At 41.0% G+C, this 25715-nt stretch overlaps 1 protein-coding gene across 1 annotated transcript; it reads right to left on the bottom strand.

Moving 5' to 3' along the window:
• Positions 1 to 1724: 1724 nt before the first annotated feature.
• Positions 1725 to 25474, bottom strand: itga1 (integrin, alpha 1; the record flags this gene model as incomplete). Its single annotated transcript, XM_034224023.1, is given in 16 exon segments — positions 1725 to 2721; positions 3799 to 3912; positions 4172 to 4261; positions 5970 to 6071; positions 6180 to 6278; positions 6654 to 6770; positions 7985 to 8087; positions 8590 to 8679; positions 9220 to 9296; positions 9387 to 9464; positions 10283 to 10409; positions 12628 to 12704; positions 15960 to 16070; positions 21340 to 21491; positions 21799 to 21974; positions 25344 to 25474. Coding segments are annotated over 16 exon segments (1701 nt in total), but the record flags the coding sequence as incomplete, so codon positions are not given.
• Between the last annotated feature and the right edge of the window lie 241 nt (positions 25475 to 25715).

The following is a 25715-nucleotide window of genomic DNA, read 5'->3' as shown; positions in this document are numbered from 1 at the left end:
ACGGTGTACGGCTGCTTGCACCTCGCGTAAAACGGCGGATACCGGAAGTACGGTGTCGCGCTCGGCCCAATACCCGTATGTGTGTGTGAAAGAATAGGACTACAGAAGTTGTGGAGGCCGTTGTACGTCATTACACCGAACACGTAAACACTCCGCTAAATTTGTTTCCCCCCGTGTTCTGCTTGAAAGAGAGTACCTGCCTCCTGCAAACTGTTCAAACAAACGCTTCAACTCGTACCATTTAGGATCTGTAGTTTTGAATATAGATCTTAAGTTGGCGTGACGTTGAAGCAGCTGTAGTGACGCTGTAGTTCCTTTATAGCATAACGTTAGCATTTTGCTTCCGGCGATTAGATTTACGATTATAAAATTATAAAAGTAGGGTAGACATGTGTCTCTTAAATGTGTCTCAACCACAGACCTTATTTCGTGCTATTTTCCAAAATCCTATGGAGAAATTGCATTGCGTTTTTGTCGAGGGAACCGGAGGGATACATCCATGGAGGGAACTCATGCGCAGCTTACTTCCGGGTTTTAGGACGCGTCACTGCACCACTCTATAGGTTAACTAGTATAAAAAATAAAAGCATACAGTCTGCAGCTTTGCTTGAAGTAAATCTCGTGTCAAAGTCAGTGTTTTTAGCCAGACTTATGCAAAGGATGTGCCGTGTTATATTATTAAAATTTAGCAATAATACCAAACAATAACAAAATGCGATAATGTAAAGTACAGTGTTTTAAAAAAAAGTACGGAAGCCCTGGGAGGAAATCCAAAAAAAAATGATGAATGAAAAAGACATTGATCCAGATGTATTCTTAATTGTTTTTCTTCGTTGTTTACGAATTGATAATACTTTTATATGTAAAAATAGGGTTTTTTCAGGATAATTATTTTACATCAGCCTTATGTTTAGAGTGTTTAGATAATAATATTACATGTAAACTAAGTTAGTGGGTTAGTGCCTCGTGTGGACAAAATTAATATTACAACATCAATCAATGAGAAATATGAAGGAATACAAAATATCCTTCAAAATGGTATTATAAAAATGTTCCTACGTCAAAAATACAATAGAAAATAAAACATGGAAATTAATATACGGAATTCTTTTTTTGCACTTGCCTTTTTGTTCTTTGTTTATGACTAATTATTAAAATAATTAAAAGTTAAAACCTTTAACTAAGGTGTGGAAAAACGTTTAAATTATGTGTTTCTTTCCTTGCATTTACCTTAGGCGCGTTCACACCGGAGTACTTTTCCTCGTACTTTTGCCCGTTTAGTTCCGTTAGTGCCTGGAATTTTGCGTTCACACCAAAAAGAGAACTTAGTTCAGAGAACTTTTACCCCCTTTTTTAGTGCCTGCTAGAGAGGTGGGACTATCCTGGGGAGAAAAAGTACCACTTTTTGATGGCTGGGCGAATTGCAAACCACGCCCCCTAAAACTCTGAAAAGTTTTTTGAAGCCGCCATTGTATTTGCTGGCATTAGCATTATTAGCATTAGCATTAGCCCAGCGCACCAACGGAGAGAGGCTAACTTATGGCAACACAAAAGAAAACATAGGAGCGGTGGAGATGAGGAGGTGTCGGCGTTCTGGCGATTTACTCAGAAGGCTTCAGTAGAAGCTGCTGGGAGTCCCAGCAGCTTCTACTGAAGCCAGTCCCCAACTCCAGGGACTTCTGGCCGGGGACTTTGGGCGGCAGTATACGCCGTGAAGTTGTTTGCGGCCTGCCAGTAAACCCAAAGCAGAAGAAGAAGAAGTGACGTCAGCGGCTTCATTTGCCTAATCCTCCCTCAGGGAACTTATTCCGGTGTGAACGCGATCTGTACTTAGTTCCATGGGGGCACTCAGTGCTGGGTACTAAGTGTTAGGAACTAAGTACGGCAAAGTACTTGGTGTGAAAGCGGCTCTTGTGTTTAGACTTAGTGCCTCTTGTGGCTAAAAATAATATTACAATAACAAACAATCCAAATATGAAGGAATAAAAAAGGAAAATATGATTCTTAAAATGTTCCTACATCATAAACACAGAAAAAAGACCTAGAAAACGGGTAAAGTTGGATCACCATTTTGTTTTACTTCCATCTCAGTGCTTCCGTATTTGTATTGCTAATAAAGCACATTCGCTTAGTTTGAACTGCTCCAACACGTGTTAAGTTCACATGTTATAAGTTTAAAAAGCAAACAGACCTTTGGACGTTGATGCTGTAATGACAAAGAAAGAACGTGAGGTCGCGACATTTGATCTCCACACAGAAAAACCTGAGTACTTTTTTCCCTCTGAAGCCGGAGAGCAGCTAGCTCTTAGGTAAAACAGCTGTATGTACAGATATTCGCTTCTTTGCCAACAGATTCCTGCTGAGTTATGGCTTCTTCCTCCTCTTTTGTGGTTCCTTTTTGAACTTGATGTGATATTGAATGCAAGAAAGAAGCTGATCTACAACAAATAGTATTCGCAAATACAATTTAAAGAAGCCCTCTCTGTGTGTGAACCTGAAGCATCACCGGGAAGTATTTGCAGATATTATTTGACCCAGGCTTGTTTGTTTTTTCCAGGTCGTCATGATGTCGTAGCTCCGAGGTGTGTGTGGGTCCTTTGGCGTTTCCTCCGTCTGTCCGACTGCCTGTTTTAAAGTCTGCTGACACAGAGCTGCTGGGTGTCCTCAGTCCATCATGTCCTCCTTCGAGTAGTCTCTGGATTTCCTCTTGAAGAAGCCCATCTAAAAGGAGCAGAAATTCAATTAGAAAGCGACCAGCAAAGTCTACAGGAATGCAATAGCTCAGAATCTTGGAAGTTTGTTTATTCCCTTTATTGATAAGGTCAACAACAATATCAGGATTACTGTGAAATATGAAGATATAGTTGAAGAAGCAGCTGCTGTTGAAACACTTAATACATCTGCATTCAAACACATCAAAGCTCCCTAATGAATGCATTACATCTCCTTCATTTAACCCGTCTGTCATTTTAAATTGTTAATTTTATCTAATTTCAAAGAGTCCAAATTAAAATCACGAGGTTATGTTAGAGAATAATTCTCCTTTACTCCTAAGATATCTAACCTTTTTGCCCTTTGACATTTATGACCAACCCTGACGTCTGTTATCTCCCTTAAGGAATGTGCTGCTCCAGCAATATGTTGATATTCCCAGTTTATGACCGGGCAACTCTCGGTCACAAATGGTTTATGATTGTGAGGACGCTGGCTTCGAGCCTAAGGGTCAGACAAGTGATTCAGTGTCTCCAGATGTTGGGGCTATCTCCAGTGTTCCCAGACGTTATCTCCCCCAATATGTTGATTACTCTGTAAACCATTTAAAAGGTCTAGCAGGAGAGAGGCGCTGCAGAATTGACGTGGCAACCCTCCCGTGCAGGCAGAACCTCTGGCTGCTGTGACTTGTGACGTGAATCCTCCGGCCGATACTCGTAATAAACCATCAGTGTTTGACATCAAAGCACCAACTCTCCTCGTGTCTCTCTGAGTCCTGACTCTCCATTACTGCAGAGGTTTCCCTTACAGCTTACAAAACAGGACATTTGAGTGCCTCATGTTGACTTTGGGAAACACTGAATGTCATTGTTTTATACCTATCAATCGATCAATTAAGAAATGTAATTAAAGAAAGATTAATTGACAACGAAAGCAGTTGTTAGTTACAGCCCTAAAGCCAGGGTGGGTGTTAATGCTAAGCTAGGCTAATGGTGTCCTGCCGCTCATAGCTTCATATTTAACATACGGACACAAAAGCACGTTTAATTTAGCAATTTATAGCGAGCTTTTTGAAATACTTTTTACCTTCCAGAGAGCGAAGATGACGAGGGCTAAGATGAGCAGTCCTATGAGGATGCTGATGATGATGATCCAGATGGGGATTCCTCCTGAAGACTCCTTAGAAACCTGGATCTTCGTCTGATGTCACACACACACACACACACACACACACACACACACACACACACACACACACACACACACACACACACACACACACACACACACACACACACACACACACACACACACACACACACACACACACACACACACACACACACACACACACACACACACACACACACACACACACACACACACACAATGTAAATATATTTAAACTTGCGACACACAGATGTTTACAGTGAAAACAGATCAATAGATAATGCCTTACACTCCTGGTGCTGTCGCTCAGTTCGAACAGGTCTGTGTTTGTGATCTTCAGCGTGGCGTTCACCAGCATGTACAGACTGGTGAACTCCCCCTGTGAAAGAAATCTCATTTTAACATTTGAGTTGTTGATTATCAATCAGTTAGAAAGCTTAGCTGGTCAATCTGCTTCACTGTTCTTCACTTTGAGCAATTCAACAAGAGAGACAAGACAATAAAAAATGAGCAAAATGTGCCGGACATTCTTAGAGGACAATAACATGTCTCAAAAACTGGTATAAAGATATTTTTAAATGTTAAATCTTGAATATAACTTCAATTCTAACCATGACTACGAAATAAACATTGTTTTTTTTACAGTTTTAACCGTTTAAATGCCAGTTTGTTTACATAATGTCACTGTTAAAGTGGGAAAAACACCAATATTGGATACTTTCTGTCTAGGAGGATGGTGTTCCCCACAGTGTAGGATATGTCGATAACTACTGTAGCGACTAACAGCATTGATTTTGATGTATTTCTTAGTTTCTTGTGCAGGAAACCAGGGAAATAGCATGTAATTGTCCCAAAAGGCTCATGAGAAAAGGTCTTAATCTGGTTCAAAATGGTAAAAAGTTATATTTTGAAGCATCTCGATGTTAAGCCAGATATAATGTCAAGTATAAGTTTAATCTGTTATGGCCATGGGATCAAAACGTGGTTTCTATAATGACATTTAAGGTCTCGGCTACACAGCTTATTATAGTCTTATGATCTACGAGTCTGGGGTTTTCTATTTTGTTGTGTTTTAAAATGTATGAGGGTTTTCAGTCTGTGGCTATAAGTATGGTTTTATTGCTTTTACATTAGTTTATTTTTGTCCTATCGGTTTAGTCTAAATCAGGGATGGGCAACTTTGATGGTGGTGGGGCCACATAATTGATGTACTGGCCACCAGGGGGCCGCAGATTCACTTGGGGAACACACACACACACACACAGACACACACACACACACACACACACAAATTCCATGTATTGTATGTAATTATTAACAAATATACGAAGTCTGATCTTCATTGACATTTTACAATCTTTCAGGGAACACCCTCTAATAAACTCGCTCAACAAATATCAGTTCACAGAAATGTTATTTAAGTTTTACAAGTGGCATGTTTGTATTGAACAGGTTATTTAACAGTGGAATAAAACTATTTTAAACAATTGGAAAGCACAGGAAATGTGTGTGCATTGAGATTAACCATTAAGTCATAAACATGAAGTCATGAACACTAACCCAGACATCAGTTGTCTAACTTGAACCTAAGACACTTGAAGCCTCTCTCTGCTGACGCACAATACGGGCAATGTCAACACAGACACCTGTCAACCCACACTCTGCTGTTCCTCAGCACCGGTATTTGAAATCATGTAGCAGCTCGCCACGTAACTAGGAGTCTAGTGGACGGTATCAGTACTACAGGTATAACAAAAAATTCAAAATATATATACAATTTTTTTTTTTATTCATTACGTTGTTCATAAATTAATCTGAGGGCCGCAAAAAGAGGAGGTGCCATTTGCCCATCCCTGGTCTAAATGTATTTATGCTGCTTTTCATATATTATTGATGTCCAGCACTTTGGTCAACACTGTTGTTTTTAAATGTGCTATATAAATAAAGTTGGATTGGATTGGATGATAGGAGGTAAGCTTCAACTTCCACAATTGGACGAAACCTCCCACACTTGCCAAATGATATGCTATATGATTTAACACAGAGTGACGCCTTAAACATCCAGCAGTGATGCCTGAGTTTCTCACCGTGATGAAGGTGGGCTTCCAGACTCTGAACGTGACGTTGACCTGGCTGGAGGTGTTCTCAGGGAGCGAACATCTGAAGGACGCACACTGGTTCTCACATCTCTGCAGAGGACACAGGAAGAGTGGAGCTCAGGGCAAAACATATTCACTGGTGAAGCTGAAATTAACTTGACACTCAAAAATAAACCCACAGAGAGTCAGGTCACTCACCAGCAGGAAGACGCTCAGAGTTTCCTTCTTTGGATTCGGGTAAACGACTTCAGGGCTAATTTTCTGATAGTTGATCCACCGAGTTGCGTCACATTCAACCTGCAGAGAGACGGACATTAAGGTGTCTCTTCAGATACAAGTGTGTGTGTGTGTGTGTGTGTGTGTGTGTGTGTGTGTGTGTGTGTGTGTGTGTGTGTGTGTGTGTGTGTGTGTGTGTGTGTGTGTGTACCTTGGGGCTGCTGGTGACACGTGTGGGTGTGTGTGTCTGTGTGAGAGTATGTGTGTGTGTGTGTGTGTGTGTACAAATACTTACATAAATAAATGGGAAAAATAAATGATAAATAGGGGAATAGATCAATCAAACGCAATCAAATGTAATGTACAGTAAGTATGTGTGTATGTGTGTGTGTGTGTGTGTGTGTGTGTGTGTGTGTGTGTGTGTGTGTGTGTGTGTGTGTGTGTGTGTGTGTGTACCTTGGCGCTGGATGTGACGTTTGTGAGGTACAAGAGGTTGTTCTGCCGAGGCGAGAGTTGAGGATAAACCACATAGAGGTCCAGAGGAGGAGTCACCATGTCACCTGACTTCTCCACCTGAACACGGGGGGGGGGAAACAGATTTTATTAAACTAATTAATAATTAAACTGTGTATTAATATTGAGGTGGGAAGTAGTGGAGTACAACTACTTAATTACTCAAGTAAATTTGTCTGGTATCAGTACTTTACTCCACTAAATTTGAACTCAAATACCTGTACTTTCTACTTCTTACATGTTCAACTCAAATACCTGTACTTTCTACTTCTTACATGTTCAACTCAAATACCTGTACTTTCTACTTCTTACATGTTGAACTCAAATACCTGTACTTTCTACTTCTTACATGTTGAACACAAATACCTGTACTTTCTACTTCTTACATGTTGAACTCAAATACCTGTACTTTCTACTTCTTACATGTTGAACACAAATACCTTACTTCTACTTCTTACATGTTGAACTCAAATACCTGTACTTTCTACTTCTTACATGTTGAACTCAAATACTTGTACTTTCTACTTCTTACATGTTGAACTCAAATACCTGTACTTTCTACTTCTTACATGTTGAACTCAAATACCTGTACTTTCTACTTCTTACATGTTGAACACAAATACCTGTACTTTCTACTTCTTACATGTTGAACTCAAATACCTGTACTTTCTACTTCTTACATGTTGAACACAAATACCTGTACTTTCTACTTCTTACATGTTGAACTCAAATACCTGTACTTTCTACTTCTTACATGTTGAACACAAATACCTGTACTTTCTACTTCTTACATGTTGAACTCAAATACCTGTACTTTCTACTTCTCTCATTTTCCAAACAGCTGGTTCCTTTAGTCTGAATGTGTGTTTGATGCGTGATCATTATTCTTTAGAGTCATTGCGTGCCTATTGATTTGAACACGATCCGTGTATCCATCATTTCCTGGTCTTCTCTAAAGAAGAGGGACCAATGGAAACGTTGTCATGTTGCCGTTGTTCAGCATGGAAACATTCATTAGCTAACAATGACATTATTGTTCTATTAATATAAAGAGAGGTCAGGTACTCTTTAAAGCAGCTGCTAGTTATGGGTACTTTTTACTGAAGTACATTTCAAAGCCTCTTTACTTTGACTTGAGTAAAGAAGTTTAGTCAGTACTTCTACTTTCACCAGAGTATTTTTAAACACGAGTATCTGTACTTCCACTTGAGTAAAGGATGTGTGTACTTTTGCCCTCTCTGGTAATAACCGAACACATGGATGCGATGTGTTACCGTATAGCTGATGATGACCTCCTCTCCGATCATCTTTGTTTCGTTGAACGAACTCGCAAACGTCTCGCCGTCTTTCACCACCACGTGTTCATCCATAGGACGCCTGTAAACAAAAATACATATATTAGATTTATGCATTTCATTTAATTAAAGTACCATGAAACCAGAAGTCTCGTTACCAATTCATACAAATGGAGCACACTTAGTGTTTTTAAGTAATAACAACGATAATAATTATAACAGTAATGATAATAATAAAAAATACAAATAATAATAACGAGATATTCAATTATTTATGATTTGAAATATTAATTGTATTTATTTATTTACATTTTTGTAATTTCATAACTCTTTTTTATGAACTATAAGCTAACTCTGTTTTCTTGTTCCTTGACTGTATTTATTCATATTAAATTACTGACTTTAAAAAAAAGACATCACCTTGAAAAATCACTTAATTGGAAGTGTTTGACTTTTTTTCGCACATTTGATTGACCGAACAGTTAATTCATCTCGATAATAATTGGCAGGTGAATCATTAGTGAGAATATTTCAGTTGTTAGTTGCAGCATTGATGAAGAGGAGGAGGAAGAGGAGCCACTCACACAGTGAAGATGATTCCAGCTTGGTACTTCACGGGGATGGAGATCTGCACCGAGTTGTCGTGCAACGTCGACTCCAGCTCCTCACTGTCACTGTGGGGAGAAGAGGGTATAATCAATAAATACAATAATAAATCAATAGTGTAATACATAAATATAATAATAAATAAATATAATAATAAATAAATATAATAATAAATAAATATAATAATAAATAAATATAATAATAAATAAATATAATAATAAATAAATAGTGTAATAAATAAATAAATAGTGTAATAAATAAATAATAATAAATATAATAATAATAAATAAATAAATAGTATAATCAATAAATAATATAATCAATAAATACAATAATCAATACATATAATAATAAATAGATATAATAATAAATAAATACAATATTTAATAAATAGTGTAATAAATAAATACTAAAATAAATAAAGATTTATATAACTAGTTTCAAGTTAAAGAAGAAAAAAGCTTTTGGACTTAAAGCACATAATTAAGCATTTTTTTAATTTGTTTTTCTATTCATACTTAATGTAAAAGCATGAGTTTGTATTTTGAACAAAATATATTAAATTAAATTCAGACAAATAAAGAAAAAGTGAAAAATATAGAAAATACCTCGTGGCCGTCACGTTGATCTGAATCACGTCCTGGATGTGTTTGGGATTCACCTCAAATCTCACTTTGAAGTTTTCCTGTGGATATCAGAACATAACACACATTATTAGCAGCACTAAAGACAACAACACCTCATTTAGTACAGACTTAATTAGACTGAAACTGACCTCTACATTGCTTCCTAAGAAAGGGTATCCAACCGCACACTCCACCTTCGTGTGATTCAGCGTGCACGCTTTCTCCGGCTGGGAATAACACAAAATGAAACACACATGGTGTTAGTTTACCCACAAGGACCCACCGTGACACAGGTGTCACATGACATTGAAATACTCTGGAAAGTTCCTTATACAGATTTATCCTTGTTTGTATCTCATGAAGTCCCTGAGTGACACACCCTGAACACTCTGGTGGGTCATGGGCCAGGTCATGTGACTTTGTGTTACCATAACAACACGTCCAAGATGTCCATGGGCCAGGCTAACACATGTGACAGAACTAGCTACATGTTTTGTTTGTTGCTAAAGGGAACATTCAAGCCATTTAAGAATTAAAATGCCTACATTACATGTCCTTTATTACATTTAACCTGTTTTGGAAACATTTCTTGATCAAATTGATATGAAACGAATGAGATAAATGTTCAGATCGGGACATTAACTAAAACGTTCACAGTAAACCCGGAGTAATTATGCACAATCAGAAATAGGAGCTCCAACAAGCCGTTTAGGACAGAGAGGGAATACACAGACTATACAGAGATGCTGTGAGAAACCAATGTGAGTTGGACAATGTAAATATATTCTACTAGACCTCAACAATGGAATTATGATCAGTAGAAATAGCCATGACATGGGACCTTTAAGTTATAAATAAGAGTTACTTTACCATTAAAGCCATATATGTCACTTTTCAGATCTTTGACACTAGGGGGGGTTACTTGTCAGAAATGTGTTCTAGGTGGTCTATTTAGTCTAAATGATGTTCCCATTAGTTTTCCCAAAAGTAGAAATGGGTCCGGGTTCTTATGGGTTAAGATGCTGCAGACAGAAGATGGTCTCACCTCCACTTTAACGTAGTTGATGTTTGGGGAGAAGCTGAGGATGACTTTAGTGTTGTACGCGTTGTCTTTGCTGTTCCTCACGTTGATGTTCACGTCGATCTTGTCTTTGTTGGTTCTGATCATCATCCTGCAGGATTATTACAAATGTGAGTATTTGTGGGTGTAATGCCCACATCAATCCACCAGGAGGCAGTCATGCACAGGAAGCTGCTAATAATCAGCGATGGCAAAAGTACACACATCCTTTACTCAAGTAGAAGTACAGATACTCGTGTTTAGAAATACTCTGGTGAAAGTAGAAGTACTGACTAAACTTCTTTCCTCAAGTCAAAGTAAAGAGGCTTTGAAATGTACTTCAGTAAAAAGTACCCATAACTAGCAGCTGCTTTTAAAGAGTACCTGACCTCCCTTTATATGAATAGAACAATAATGTAATTGTTAGCTAATGGATGTTTCCATGCTGAACAACGGCAACATGACAACGTTTCCATTGGTCCCTCTTCTTTAGAGAAGACCAGGAAATGATGGATACACGGATCGTGTTCAAATCAATAGGCACGCAATGACTCTAAAGAATAATGATCACGCATCAAACACACATTCAGACTAAAGGAACCAGCTGTTTGGAAAATGAGAGAAGTAGAAAGTACAGGTATTTGGGTTCAACATGTAAGAAGTAGAAAGTACAGGTATTTGAGTTCAACATGTAAGAAGTAGAAAGTACAGGTATTTGAGTTCAACATGTGAGAAGTATAAAGTACAGGTATTTGAGTTCAACATGTAAGAAGTATAAAGTACAGGTATTTGAGTTCAACATGTAAGAAGTAGAAAGTACAGGTATTTGTGTTCAACATGTGAGAAGTAGAAAGTACAGGTATTTGAGTTCAACATGTAAGAAGTAGAAAGTACAGGTATTTGTGTTCAACATGTGAGAAGTAGAAAGTACAGGTATTTGTGTTCAACATGTAAGAAGTATAAAGTACAGGTATTTGAGTTCAACATGTAAGAAGTAGAAAGTACAGGTATTTGTGTTCAACATGTAAGAAGTAGAAAGTACAGGTATTTGAGTTCAACATGTGAGAAGTATAAAGTACAGGTATTTGAGTTCAACATGTAAGAAGTATAAAGTACAGGTATTTGAGTTCAACATGTAAGAAGTAGAAAGTACAGGTATTTGTGTTCAACATGTGAGAAGTAGAAAGTACAGGTATTTGAGTTCAACATGTAAGAAGTAGAAAGTACAGGTATTTGTGTTCAACATGTGAGAAGTAGAAAGTACAGGTATTTGTGTTCAACATGTAAGAAGTATAAAGTACAGGTATTTGAGTTCAACATGTAAGAAGTAGAAAGTACAGGTATTTGAGTTCAACATGTAAGAAGTAGAAAGTACAGGTATTTGGGTTCAACATGTAAGAAGTATAAAGTACAGGTATTTGTGTTCAACATGTAAGAAGTATAAAGTACAGGTATTTGAGTTCAACATGTAAGAAGTAGAAAGTACAGGTATTTGTGTTCAAAATGTAAGAAGTAGAAAGTACAGGTATTTGAGTTCAACATGTAAGAAGTAGAAAGTACAGGTATTTGTGTTCAACATGTAAGAAGTAGAAAGTACAGGTATTTGTGTTCAACATGTAAGAAGTATAAAGTACAGGTATTTGAGTTCAACATGTAAGAAGTAGAAAGTACAGGTATTTGTGTTCAAAATGTAAGAAGTAGAAAGTACAGGTATTTGTGTTCAACATGTAAGAAGTAGAAAGTACAGGTATTTGTGTTCAACATGTAAGAAGTAGAAAGTACAGGTATTTGTGTTCAACATGTAAGAAGTAGAAAGTACAGGTATTTGTATTCAAAATGTAAGAAGTAGAAAGTACAGGTATTTGTGTTCAACATGTAAGAAGTAGAAAGTACAGGTATTTGGGTTCAACATGTAAGAAGTAGAAAGTACAGGTATTTGAGTTCAACATGTAAGAAGTAGAAAGTACAGGTATTTGTGTTCAACATGTAAGAAGTAGAAAGTACAGGTATTTGGGTTCAACATGTAAGAAGTAGAAAGTACAGATATTTGTGTTCAAAATGTAAGAAGTAGAAAGTACAGATATTTGAGTTCAACATGTAAGAAGTATAAAGTACAGGTATTTGAGTTCAACATGTGAGAAGTAGAAAGTAAAAAGTCGTCAGTAAAATAAGTAGTGGAGTAAAGTACTGATACCAGAAAAATTTACTTAAGTAGTAACGAAGTATTTGTACTCCACTACTTCCCACCTCTGGTAATGAAGTACATATCGTTAAGTATTTGTATGCTACTTCATACTAGTATTGTTTTAAGACAGATTAATTCCACTTACTTATTGACACTAGGCACTGCTTTGAGAGAGAGATCAGCGATGCACTTCTCATCACTTCCACAGTCCACCAGGGGAATCTACAAGAGAGGGACATTTAAATGCATCACTAGGGACATTTTTGCAATTAAAATAAGTAAAGAAATGCATCGTTTGAGTCCTCCTCCATTTGAAGATGCATTTTGATCATTGCTAAGGGAATAGTTTGGTGTATTCCAATGTAATGAGGGATGTTTATATTATCTTTTGACATCATTTAGCCTATATTCCCATTTCCTAAGTGTCCAAACTGCAGCAAAAATACACAAAGTAGTCGATGTGTACTATATTTCCTACTGTGTTTTAATTCCCATCGTATTTGTCATCAATAATGACATTCTATCCCGGTTTTTATGCATATTTTATGTTTATTTGCCTTTATTGTAATGCATTTCTTGTTTAAAAGTTTCTATAAAAACAACCTTTATTATTATGAATCGTCAGGAGCTCCTCTGCAGAAGTGAGCAGATGAACTAGGGTGAAAGTCAGCTGTGTATTTGTTTGTGTCTCAGACTAAAAGGGGTTCCCAAAACGCTAACCCTGCAAAGATTAACAGTGTCTGTTCACCCAAGAAAATATCATCTGCAGCACAATGTCAAGACAAGAACTTCCTCTGATGACTTCCTGTTTCGTGTGTGCGTGTGTGTGCGTGTGTGTGTGTGTGTGTGTGTGTGTGTGTGTGTGTGTCGCTTCTCTTCCCTTCAATAACAATAACAGGAGCTTGTGTAAGAGCATCGCTGCTATCTGACACCGAGGATGTGTCGAGCTGTCGCTTCTGCATGTTACACACACACACACACACACACACACACACACACACACACACACACACACACACACACACACACACACACACACACACACACACACACACACACACACACACACACACACACACACACACACACACACACACACACACACACACACACACACACACACCATGTATACATCACTTCAGGGGACATTACATTGACTTACATGCATTTCCTGGAGACTTATCCTAACCCTAACCAACACATGCCTAACCCTAACCCTTACCCTTACCCTAATCCTAACCAAGTCTTCACCCTAAAATTAATGATTCCCCTTATGGGGACCTCCAATTTGTCCCCATAAGGGAGGCGAGTCCCCACACGTGACTGTGTAAACAGATTTAGGTCCCCACTAGTATAGTAATGCTAGGCCACACACACACACACACACACACACCCACACACACACACACACACACACACACACACACACATACACACACACACACACACACACACACACACAGTAACAAGAGCATTAATAGCAACGGTCGCTGCCGTCAATATCAACGTTCTCTTTACGGCTTTGTATCTGAAATGAATAAATTATGCATAAAAAGGTAACGATAAATGTCCACAGAGAGAGAGGAGATCTCAACAGATGTATCGGAGCGTTATTTGTTTATTTATGAATTAAGAGAAGCATGGTAAAAGGATCTTGATCACTTCTGGTGTCTCTATGGTGTTTGGAGTTAGCGCCTACACCTGTTGGCAATTTCAAAAAGTTAAAGAGGCCCTGTTCTCCTTTTTGTATGGTGTTCCCCTTCCTGTAGTGTGTTTGTTGTGCATGTAAATGGTCTGCAGAGGCTAAAATCCCAGAGTTCCGTAACATAGTGACATCACTGTAACACTCGCGCTCCTATTGGCTAGCGCTCCAACCCATTAGACGTGTTTGTTGACAAAGCCAAACGACCATATTTAAAAAGTGAAAACGTTTTGTTGAAAATGTTAATTTGCAAATGTAATTATATTCTTGGTCTGTACTTTGAACTGTTTTTATTTTTTTAGCATTAGCCTATTATGTAATATGTCTAATGTTGGGGAATGTTCGGTTGTGTTTGTGTAATGTGATGAATATAAAAAAATCAATAAATACATGTTTACAAAGTGAAAAAGAATGCAAGTTAACGGGTTGCATTTTGCTGGTATCCTCCAAAGATATGAGGAAATCCCCTGACGTGCCGAAGCCGAATTCCCACGTCAGATTCCCCCTCTTTATCTGGATACACGTCACTCATTGGACACATTATCTGGAGAGCCTCTTGTTAGGACAGATATGCATGGAGGAGTGTGGGAATTCAGAAAACTGACTGAAGGACGACAGTCAGCTGTTCTCATGTTAATGAAGTGTAACAGCAGCGAGCCACAGTTGGATTATGGAGACAGATGGAGGAAGTGTAAGATATTTATGAAACGGCACATTTGGAAGTGAGACGGCAGAGAAATGTATTTCTTTGTATATTTGACAGCGGCGAACCGTCAAGGTGTTCAGAGATACCCTGGAACTCTCAGATAAAACAAACAAAAAATCGATTTAATTATATAAATAAAATGAATAAATGAGAATGGTATCTGTGTCATTGATCTGTAATATTACAGTGTTACGTTGATTTGTTTGTCCTTCTCGGACCATGCTCTACGCATATCCAGTGGTTTGTGTTAGAAAAGAAAGCAACCAATCAGATCTTGTTCTGGGTCTCTGGGTAGAATCTCCTTCACCAAGGTATTCTACATCCTTGATCGAAGGCCCTGGCCGTTGCTCTGAATGAGAGCGTGCGTTTAGACTGACAGTTTGATCAAACAATCAGATATTGATTTGTAGCCAGTGGGCGTGTTCTTCCAGAGTTCCCCTCGGTTCCAGGGTATTCTAGAAGGCCCGCTAGTTCACTGGCTCGAGACAGAGGATGAATGCGACGAAGCAATTCATGCCGTTTTATTGTATTTAACGTTGAAATGTAAAGTGCAACAGGTGAAGATGAAGTTGTTGCAGAATTGTTGTGAGTACCCTTTTCAAGACGACAATTCAGTGAAAAGACGGACATTATAACGCCATTATATTCTGTGTGTCTACAGGAGGTTCAGTTGTGATAGACACGGTTCGCCACTGATATTTGATAGGGACAAATCTAATGCTAATTTAGACTTTTTGGAGTTGCTTTTGTTGGTGTGCCTGTGAACTGAACTGAATGAAGTTCTTATTGTTACCCAACGAAACCCGTTATTGAGCAGATTGAACTATAGATATTGAACTATTGAAGTGCACAACAGTAGAGCAGTCCTGACAGTCAGCTGTTCTCATGTTAACGAAGTGCAACAGTTGGGAGCCATTGTTGGATTATGGAGACAGATGGAGGAAGTGTAAGACGAGCATCAGAGGCTTCCTGTCTGCGGCTCTAAATCTTCTGCTCACTGTTACTTGGCAGTTCATCGCCCAAAGTGCTGAGAGGAGACTCTTACTGGTGAGGTTAAAAAGTGTCTTACTGTCTTGTTGATGGATCGAGGGAGGTTTTCATCCAGGACGGGGCCTTGGTCTTCATCTGAGAGGCCAAACTCCAGAGACACCATGAGAGGATCTCTGAAGTCCAGACGGGCCTGTAGGAGGAGGACGAGGACGAGGAGGAAGAGGAGAGTCAGTAAAGAATGATTAATGGTCCTCCTCACACATGGTCCTCCCACACAGAGGCTTTTCACTAGAATCCTTCTCAGGACTACAGTGCTGTATGTGGGTGTTTACATAAAAGCATCATCGCCATGCATTTCCTGTTAGCTGCACCCAAATCACCAGAACATGCATCACTAACCCCCCCACTGGACTTTAACACCCCACACTCAGACCTCACATCCAGCACCAGACCCTATGTTTTACACTGCTATGGACAGTCTTGCACTAATGCACATTTCCCAAAGATATTGAAGTGACTGTTATTTTGTATATTCATTGTTGTGCTTTTATGTATGTCTTAATGTGTGCATATGTGTTGATTGTGTATATACACTGAACAAAAATATAAACGCAACACTTTTGTTTTTGCTCCCATTGTTCATGAGATGAACTCAAAGATCTAAAACATTTTCTATAAACACAAAATAACCATTTCTCTCAAAAGTTGTTCACAAATCTGAAAGAATCTGTGATAGTGAGCACTTCTCCTTTGCCGAGATAATCCATCCCACCTCACAGGTGTGGCATATCAAGACGCTGATTAGACAGCATGATTATTGCACAGGTGTGCCTTAGGCTGGCCACAATAAAAGGCCACTCTGAAACGTGCAGTTTTGCTTTATTGGGGGGGGTCTGGGGGGGGTCCGAAAACCAGTCAGTATCTGGTGTGAGGGGTAGGGGTAGGGGTAGGGTAATGTTGTGAATCGAGTGGCCCATGGTGGTGGTGGGGTTATGGTATGGGCAGGCGTATGTTATGGACGACGAACACAAGCCACTCGATTCACAACATTACCCTAAATATATTTGTTTTTGTATTCTGGATTGTGGGAAACGGTATTTCGATCTCTCTGTCTGGTCACACAAACAAAAAAAGATTGACAATAAAGTTGACTTTGACTTAAAGAGTCCGTAGAGTTGGTGCTTTGCTGAGCTGACGTCACGTTGCGAAGACATAGCGCAGATGGAAGTAAATACTGTGTTATAGTAATAGACTTTTTAGTAATTTGCATGTATGTTTTACTTCCATGGAATTCATGTGGTGTTAAAACCCAGTCTCACGGCATTTGGTGTTATAGTCACAAAATGTAATCTATTGATTCGTGTCACACAGAACGATTTTAAAAGTAATGTAAAGAATAACAAATTAGAAGGAAAAACATATTTAAAAAATACAGATTTCAGTATTCTGAGGCTCTGAGCCATTTCTTCGGCAAGAAAAGTCAGACATTATAGAATTTAAAATAAAAACAATGATCGTGGCTTGATATTGAGTAAGAACATGTTTTATGAACCCCACAGCTTCCGGTCTTCCACGACCCGACCGGACAAAAAGACGTGCTGCAGGCACGAAACACACAACCAATAGAAATACATTGCTTTTAAAATCGTTCTGTGTGACACGAAAAAAATGGGAAAATTGTGTTGGTGAACACGAATCAATAGATTAAATACATTTCGTGACTATAACACGAAATGGCGTGAGACTGGGTTGGGTTTTATGTAATAAGACCTGGATTTGCTAGAAAAAAAAATATTTAGTAGCATTTACCGTGATAATAAGTCCGGTAAAGCAGTGTTTTAGTGGTTTTAGGAAACGTACTGGTGAACTCTGGGACAAAATATTCTTTGTAGCGTCCGTATATGTCCTCCATTTTACAACTAAACACGAGAACAACTTCCCAAATTGGGAAATGAGACGACCCCAGGAGCATGTGGATGCAGCGTAATGTTGTGCCTCATGTAAGTACGAGCAAATACGTCCGAAAAATATGTGAATGTCTGAGTTGTAATCCTAAATTAAGTCTGTACGGCTCATCCTCTTGGGACCATGCATGTCTGCACTCTCGTTCATAGCAATTGTAAGGGGCTGAGAGACAGAGTAGTGGGAGGCTCCTACATTCCCAACAGGTGGCTCCACCCTCTTCCAATTAGCAGGGAGACTAAGCACCCAGAGTTGCTCAGTTGTGTGTGGCACATGGAGGGAGCAGGAGGCTCCCAGTGTAAGGAAATGTTTTTTGTAAGCTGGTAAGTCGGTTAGCGGCCCGGCTACGTTAGCCTTTGTTTAATGGAAGGTATTTTTGGAGTTTGATAGCAATAAAGCCTTTTTTGGATTTGAACACTGCCTCTGTCGTGATTGCTGCACTACCACTTTCCTCTTCATCTGCCCAGTCCTGTTACACAATCTATTCAAATGGCTGCTAAGATATTTCAGTTTGGAATAAAGAGGTAGACGGACATTGCGTTCCCTAAAGCTGCTGGTATGGATTCAATCAACCAGAATAACTGGACCAACCTGCAGAGTGGGGGGTTCAGGGTCTGACACATGAAGAGAAATCTTAAGGTTCACTTGGCATGTAGTGCATAAAGTAGAGCACCAATATGAGTCAAGCCAAATGCTGATCACATTAACGACTGGAGGCATCACTACATGAGCTTTAAACCCTTCTTTTGGACATGGGTTCATTTGTGATTCATCTGCAGTTGTTCAGATTTGTTCACATTTGGGTCTGATCCACCTCGGTCAGACATGTCGTGATGCTTTTTGTGTCCGGGACAAATTGTAGACTCCTCCGTACTGGAAGTTATTGAGAGTTTGTGCACAAGGAGAACAGAGCAGGTATTCATCACGGAGCCATGACACAGCAGCAACAACAGCTGTCTCCACTGATTAGTTCCTCTTCCTCGCGCCTCGGGCTAATCAGAGGAATCCATTGCGGCTTGAATGAGAAACTGTGTGTTCTGTCACGATGCTGGAGAGTTCATCCTCTAGGAGGTGCTGCAGTACAAAAGTGCGATGAAGAGTCTGTCATGTGCTCGTTAAGTCCCTCTCTTTTCGTTGGTCTCCTCATTCTACGGTGGCCTACAGGTGCAAAATGCGTACGGCCTAAAAAGAATATAAAAAGACAAAGGTTCCTAAACACCTGATGAAAATACATCTCCACCAACTTGAGGAAACAGGACCAGGGGACACTAAAAAGTGACGCACGCATCTGGGAGACCAGGGGACACTAAAGAGTGACGCACACAGCTGGGAGACCAGGGGACACTAAAAAGTGACGCACACAGCTGGGAGACCAGGGGACACTAAAGAGTGACGCACACAGCTGGGAGACCAGGGGACACTAAACAGTGACGCACACAGCTGGGAGACCAGGGGACACTAAAGAGTGACGCACACAGCTGGGAGACCAGGGGACACTAAAGAGTGACGCACACAGCTGGGAGACCAGGGGACACTAAAGAGTGACACACACAGCTGGGAGACCAGGGGACACTAAAGAGTAACGCACACAGCTGGGAGACCAGGGGACACTAAGAGTGACGCACACAGCTGGGAGACCAGGGGACACTAAAGAGTGACGCACACAGCTGGGAGACCAGGGGACACTAAAGAGTGACACACACAGCTGGGAGACCAGGGGACACTAAAGAGTGACGCACACAGCTGGGAGACCAGGGGACACTAAAGAGTGACGCACACAGCTGGGAGACCAGGGGACACTAAAGAGTGACGCACACAGCTGGGAGACCAGGGGACACTAAAGAGTGACACACACAGCTGGGAGACCAGGGGACCACTAAAGAGTGACGCACACAGCTGGGAGACCAGGGGACACTAAAGAGTGACGCACACAGCTGGGAGACCAGGGGACACTAAAGAGTGACACACACAGCTGGGAGACCAGGGGACACTAAACAGTGACGCACACAGCTGGGAGACCAGGGGACACTAAAACGTGACGCACACAGCTGGGAGACCAGGGGACACTAAAAAGTGACGCACACAGCTGAGAGACCAGGGGACACTAAAACGTGACGCACACAGCTGGGAGACCAGGGGACACTAAAAAGTGACGCACATCGCTGGGAGACCAGGGGACACTAAACAGTGACGCACACAGCTGGGAGACCAGGGGACACTAAAACGTGACGCACACAGCTGGGAGACCAGGGGACACTAAAAAGTGATGCACACAGCTGAGAGACCAGGGGACACTAAAACGTGACGCACACATCTGGGAGACCAGGGGACACTAAAGAGTGATGCACACAGCAGGGAGACCAGGGGACACTAAAAAGTGACGCACGCATCTGGGAGACCAGGGGACCCCAAAAAGTGACGCACACAGCAGGAAGACCAGGGGACACTAAAAAGTGACGCACACAGCTGGGAGACCAGGGGACACTAAACAGTGACGCACACAGCTGGGAGACCAGGGGACCCCAAAAAGTGACGCACACAGCTGGGAGACCAGGGGACACTAAAGAGTGACGCACACAGCTGAGAGACCAGGGGACACTAACAAGTGACGCACGCATCTGGGAGACCAGGGGACACTAAAGAGTGACGCACACAGCTGGGAGACCAGGGGACACTAAAGAGTGACGCACACAGCTGGGAGACCAGGGGACACTAAAGAGTGACACACACAGCTGGGAGACCAGGGGACACTAAAGAGTGACGCACACAGCTGGGAGACCAGGGGACACTAAAGAGTGACACACACAGCTGGGAGACCAGGGGACACTAAAGAGTGACGCACACAGCTGGGAGACCAGGGGACACTAAAGAGTGACGCACACAGCTGGGAGACCAGGGGACACTAAAGAGTGACACACACAGCTGGGAGACCAGGGGACACTAAAGAGTGACGCACACAGCTGGGAGACCAGGGGACACTAACATTTGACGCACACAGCTGGGAGACCAGGGGACACTAAACAGTGACACACACAGCAGGGAGACTAGGGGACACTAAAAAGTGACGCACACAGTTTCCTGTTGTGTTTTGAGCTTCTTGCAGCGTTTTGAATTTGCAGCTTTTAGTAAACGCATGTCTCCTCAAGTTGGTGGAGATGTTTCTTAATTTGAATGCATTTTGGCAAATTTGTGTTTTCATAATTGCATCGTTATTTTAAACTGCAGCTGCGTTTGGGCTGCTGTAACTCTTTTGCGCCTGTTAGCCACCATCATTTATCACTCAGAGCTGTTTCGCGGCCTGCTTTGATCCGGTCTGTTTCATGTTTCCTGTGCTGTCTCCTTTCTCGCTCAGAAACACCTTCTACATCTCCAACCAGCCTACAAATGAACTTCCATGGATGCCCGTCGTCATTAAGTTGATTTAATTGCTGTGTCTCGTGGATACGGGGCTAAAAGTAACCACCTGTGTATAAATCTTAAAAGATCAGAGCACTTGCCGACATCATGAAGGTTTCTTGAGCACATTTTCTCTCCCTGTGGCTGATATTGAACGTCCTGGCGACTCTGCGGTCGTTCTTTTCGTCCGAGCCGATGAACGAAGCCCTCGCTTTCGCACGCAGAGCATCCAGAGTCAGAGTGTAGCGGATACCTGCAGGGTAAAGACAAAAAAAAGGAACATTTATTTATGAAACACAGCTAATTTGGACGTGAGGAGGCAGAGAAATGTATTCTTTCCCTTAATGAATACACAGGATGAAAATTGAAATTGATGTGTGATTTATTTGTGATCGATGTGATATTTCACTTTAACTCGTGTGTATGGTTTGCCTGAACTATTTTTGTTAACTATTTTTGATTGTTTTTCGTCAGACTTGACTCTGACTGGCAACCCAATTAATAGCAAATATGTAAAATCCACTAAAACATCCGTAGTAGCTTCTAGATGAAGGGCTCACCTGCAGCTGGGTGTTCGGCCTGCTGGTCAGATTTGATGCTGTAGACGAAACACACCTCCGTCTTCACACACACAGATTTACGTCCTCCGTGCTCACACTGATGCTGAGCCTGCTGCAGGTTGATCTTAACGGGGTCGAAGGTCATGTTGCCTCGGAGCTCTGCGACGTCTCTGGACCTGGAGAGAGAAAACAGACGTGCAAAAGTCCAGAAAACTGTCTGTGCAACGGGTGCAATAAACCTGTGACGTGCGATATATAGGACACCTTTTATGGCAATTCTACTCTGCAATTATAATCACTTTTATGTGCAACAAAACCTATTTTTATAATATATCAAAACCTTAATATGTTCACTCATTCTCAGCCATGGATGAGTACTTATTTGTCTTTATTTTAATAACTAAATATGTTATTTTTTTAGCTAAAAACTGCATAAAACAAATGCTGCAAGAAGCTCAAAACCCATCTGGGAGACCAGGGGACACTAAAGAGTGATGCACACAGCTGGGAGACCAGGGGACACTAAAAAGTGACGCACACAGCTGGGAGACCAGGGGACACTAAAAAGTGACGCACACAGCTGGGAGACCAGGGGACACTAAAGAGTGACGCACACAGCTGGGAGACCAGGGGACATTAAAGAGTGACGCACACAGCTGGGAGACCAGGGGACACTAAAGAGTGACGCACACAGCTGGGAGACCAGGGGACACTAAAGAGTGACGCACACAGCTGGGAGACCAGGGGACACTAAAGAGTGACGCACACAGCTGGGAGACCAGGGGACACTAAAGAGTGACGCACACAGCTGGGAGACCAGGGGACACTAAAGAGTGATGCACACAGCTGGGAGACCAGGGGACACTAAAAAGTGACGCACACAGCTGGGAGACCAGGGGACACTAAAAGTGACGCACACAGCTGGGAGACCAGGGGACACAAAAGAGTGACGCACACAGCTGGGAGACCAGGGGACACTAAAGAGTGACGCACACAGCTGGGAGACCAGGGGACACTAAAGAGTGACGCACACAGCTGGGAGACCAGGGGACACTAAAGAGTGACGCACACAGCTGGGAGACCAGGGGACACTAAAGAGTGACGCACACAGCTGGGAGACCAGGGGACACTAAAGAGTGACGCACACAGCTGGGAGACCAGGGGACACTAAAAAGTGACGCACACAGCTGGGAAGACCAGGGGACACTAAAGAGTGACGCACACAGCTGGGAGGACCAGGGGACACTAAAGAGTGACGCACACAGCTGGGAGACCAGGGGACACTAAAAAGTGACGCACACAGCTGGGAGACCAGGGGACACTAAAGAGTGACGCACACAGCTGGGAGACCAGGGGACACTAAAGAGTGACACCACACAGCTGGGAGACCAGGGGACACTAAAGAGTGACGCACACAGCTGGGAGACCAGGGGACACTAAAGAGTGACACACACAGCTGGGAGACCAGGGGACACTAAAGAGTGACGCACATAGCTGGGAGACCAGGGGACACTAAAGAGTGAAGCACACAGCTGGGAGACCAGGGGACACTAAAGAGTGACGCACACAATACTTTTGTATGCATGCTTCTTAGGTAACATTAATCTGTCTTTGGCTCTTTTCTGCTGTAACAATGTAAATGTCCCCTCTGTGGGACGAAGAAAGGTATTCTGATTCTCTACGTCCTCGAATGAAGGAACAAGAAACGGATGCAGCTTGATTGTAAAACTTGGCCTCTCCATCCAACCGTTAAAGCTTTTCTAAAACGCAGCCAGCAGCTCGGGGAAAACCTCCGCCTGCTGCCAGATCCTTTCTAAACTCTGAGCCTCTTGGGAGACGGGAGTTTTCACACAGCTCAGCTCTGACACTGTGGGAGAGGAGCGTCTTCCTGGGAAGTTAAATCCTGGAATGGGAGGACTGTGAGGGCTTGAGGTCATTAGGAAGTTGTTGGTCTCCAGCGGGAGGCACACAGCTGTCTAAACCCGCGTAAAACAATGCAGCGCCGACATATTCTGTATTATAAACAGAGGTGGGAAGTAGTGGAGTACAAATACTTCGTTACTGTACTTAAGTACATGTTTCTGGTATCAGTATTTTACTCCACTATATATTTTTCTGACGACTTTTTACTTTGACTTCTGACATTTTGAACACAAATACCTGAACTTTCTACTTCTTACATGTTGAACTCAAATACCTGTACTTTCTACTTCTTACATGTTGAACACAAATACCTGTACTTTCTACTTCTTACATGTTGAACTCAAATACCTGTACTTTCTACTTCTTACATTTTGAACACAAATACCTGTACTTTCTACTTCTTACATGTTGAACACAAATACCTGTACTTTCTACTTCTTACATGTTGAACACAAATACCTGTACTTTCTACTTCTTACATGTTGAACTCAAATACCTGAACTTTCTACTTCTTACATGTTGAACTCAAATACCTGAACTTTCTACTTCTTACATGTTGAACTCAAATACCTGTACTTTCTACTTCTCTCATGTTGAACACAAATACCTGTACTTTCTACTTCTTACATGTTGAACACAAATACCTGTACTTTCTACTTCTCACATGTTGAACTCAAATACCTGTACTTTCTACTTCTTACATGTTGAACTCAAATACCTGTACTTTCTACTTCTTACATGTTGAACTCAAATACCTGTACTTTCTACTTCTCTCATGTTGAACACAAATACCTGTACTTTCTACTTCTCACATGTTGAACTCAAATACCTGTACTTTCTACTTCTCACATGTTGAACTCAAATACCTGTACTTTCTACTTCTTACATGTTGAACTCAAATACCTGTACTTTCTACTTCTCACATGTTGAACTCAAATACCTGTACTTTCTACTTCTTACATGTTGAACCCAAATACCTGTACTTTCTACTTCTTACATGTTGAACTCAAATACCTGTACTTTCTACTTCTTACATGTTGAACTCAAATACCTGTACTTTCTACTTCTTACATGTTGAACTCAAATACCTGTACTTTCTACTTCTCACATGTTGAACTCAAATACCTGTACTTTCTACTTCTCTCATTTTCCAAACAGCTGGTTCCTTTAGTCTGAATGTGTGTTTGATGCGTGATCATTATTCTTTAGAGTCATTGCGTGCCTATTGATTTGAACACGATCCGTGTATCCATCATTTCCTGGTCTTCTCTAAAGAAGAGGGACCAATGGAAACGTTGTCATGTTGCCGTTGTTCAGCATGGAAACATTCATTAGCTAACAATGACATTATTGTTCTATTAATATAAAGGGAGGTCAGGTACTCTTTAAAACAGCTGCTAGTTATGGGTACTTTTTACTGAAGTACATTTCAAAGCCTCTTTACTTTGACTTGAGTAAAGAAGTTTAGTCAGTACTTCTACTTTTACCAGAGTATTTTTAAACACGAGTATCTGTACTTCTACTTGAGTAAAGGATGCGTGTACTTTTGCCGTCTCTGATAGTAACGTCTGGTTTAGCTCCAGGAGGAATGTGTAGTTTAGGGAGTGGGTGTTTTTACTCACCAGAACAGAGAAGCCCCTCCCAGACCTCCTATGGTAACGTCAGTGATCCCGTCTCCATTCAGATCCATGACTCCATGGATGGACTGACCGAAGAACTTCACCTTCACACCGTCACCTCCTGCAGGGATGTGCTGCAGGGAAACACAGAGGACATTCAAAACACAATAAAAGGGAAATTACAGTTCATTTCAACCCATAAATGTGGTTATTGTGTCCCTGGGTAAGGCGATATAGCATTATATAGCAGATATCGATAGAATAACACTCAAAATAACAATAATAATTGTAGTTTCAAACATAAATATCCTCTCATAAGTGACTTTAGAGCTCATTGAAATAGTAAAATAGTGAGAAATAATTTTTTTAAAGCCT

Source organism: Gymnodraco acuticeps, unplaced genomic scaffold (assembly GCF_902827175.1).
Source record: "Gymnodraco acuticeps unplaced genomic scaffold, fGymAcu1.1, whole genome shotgun sequence".
NCBI lineage: Eukaryota > Metazoa > Chordata > Actinopteri > Perciformes > Bathydraconidae > Gymnodraco > Gymnodraco acuticeps.
This window is presented reverse-complemented; position numbering and strand designations above follow the sequence as displayed.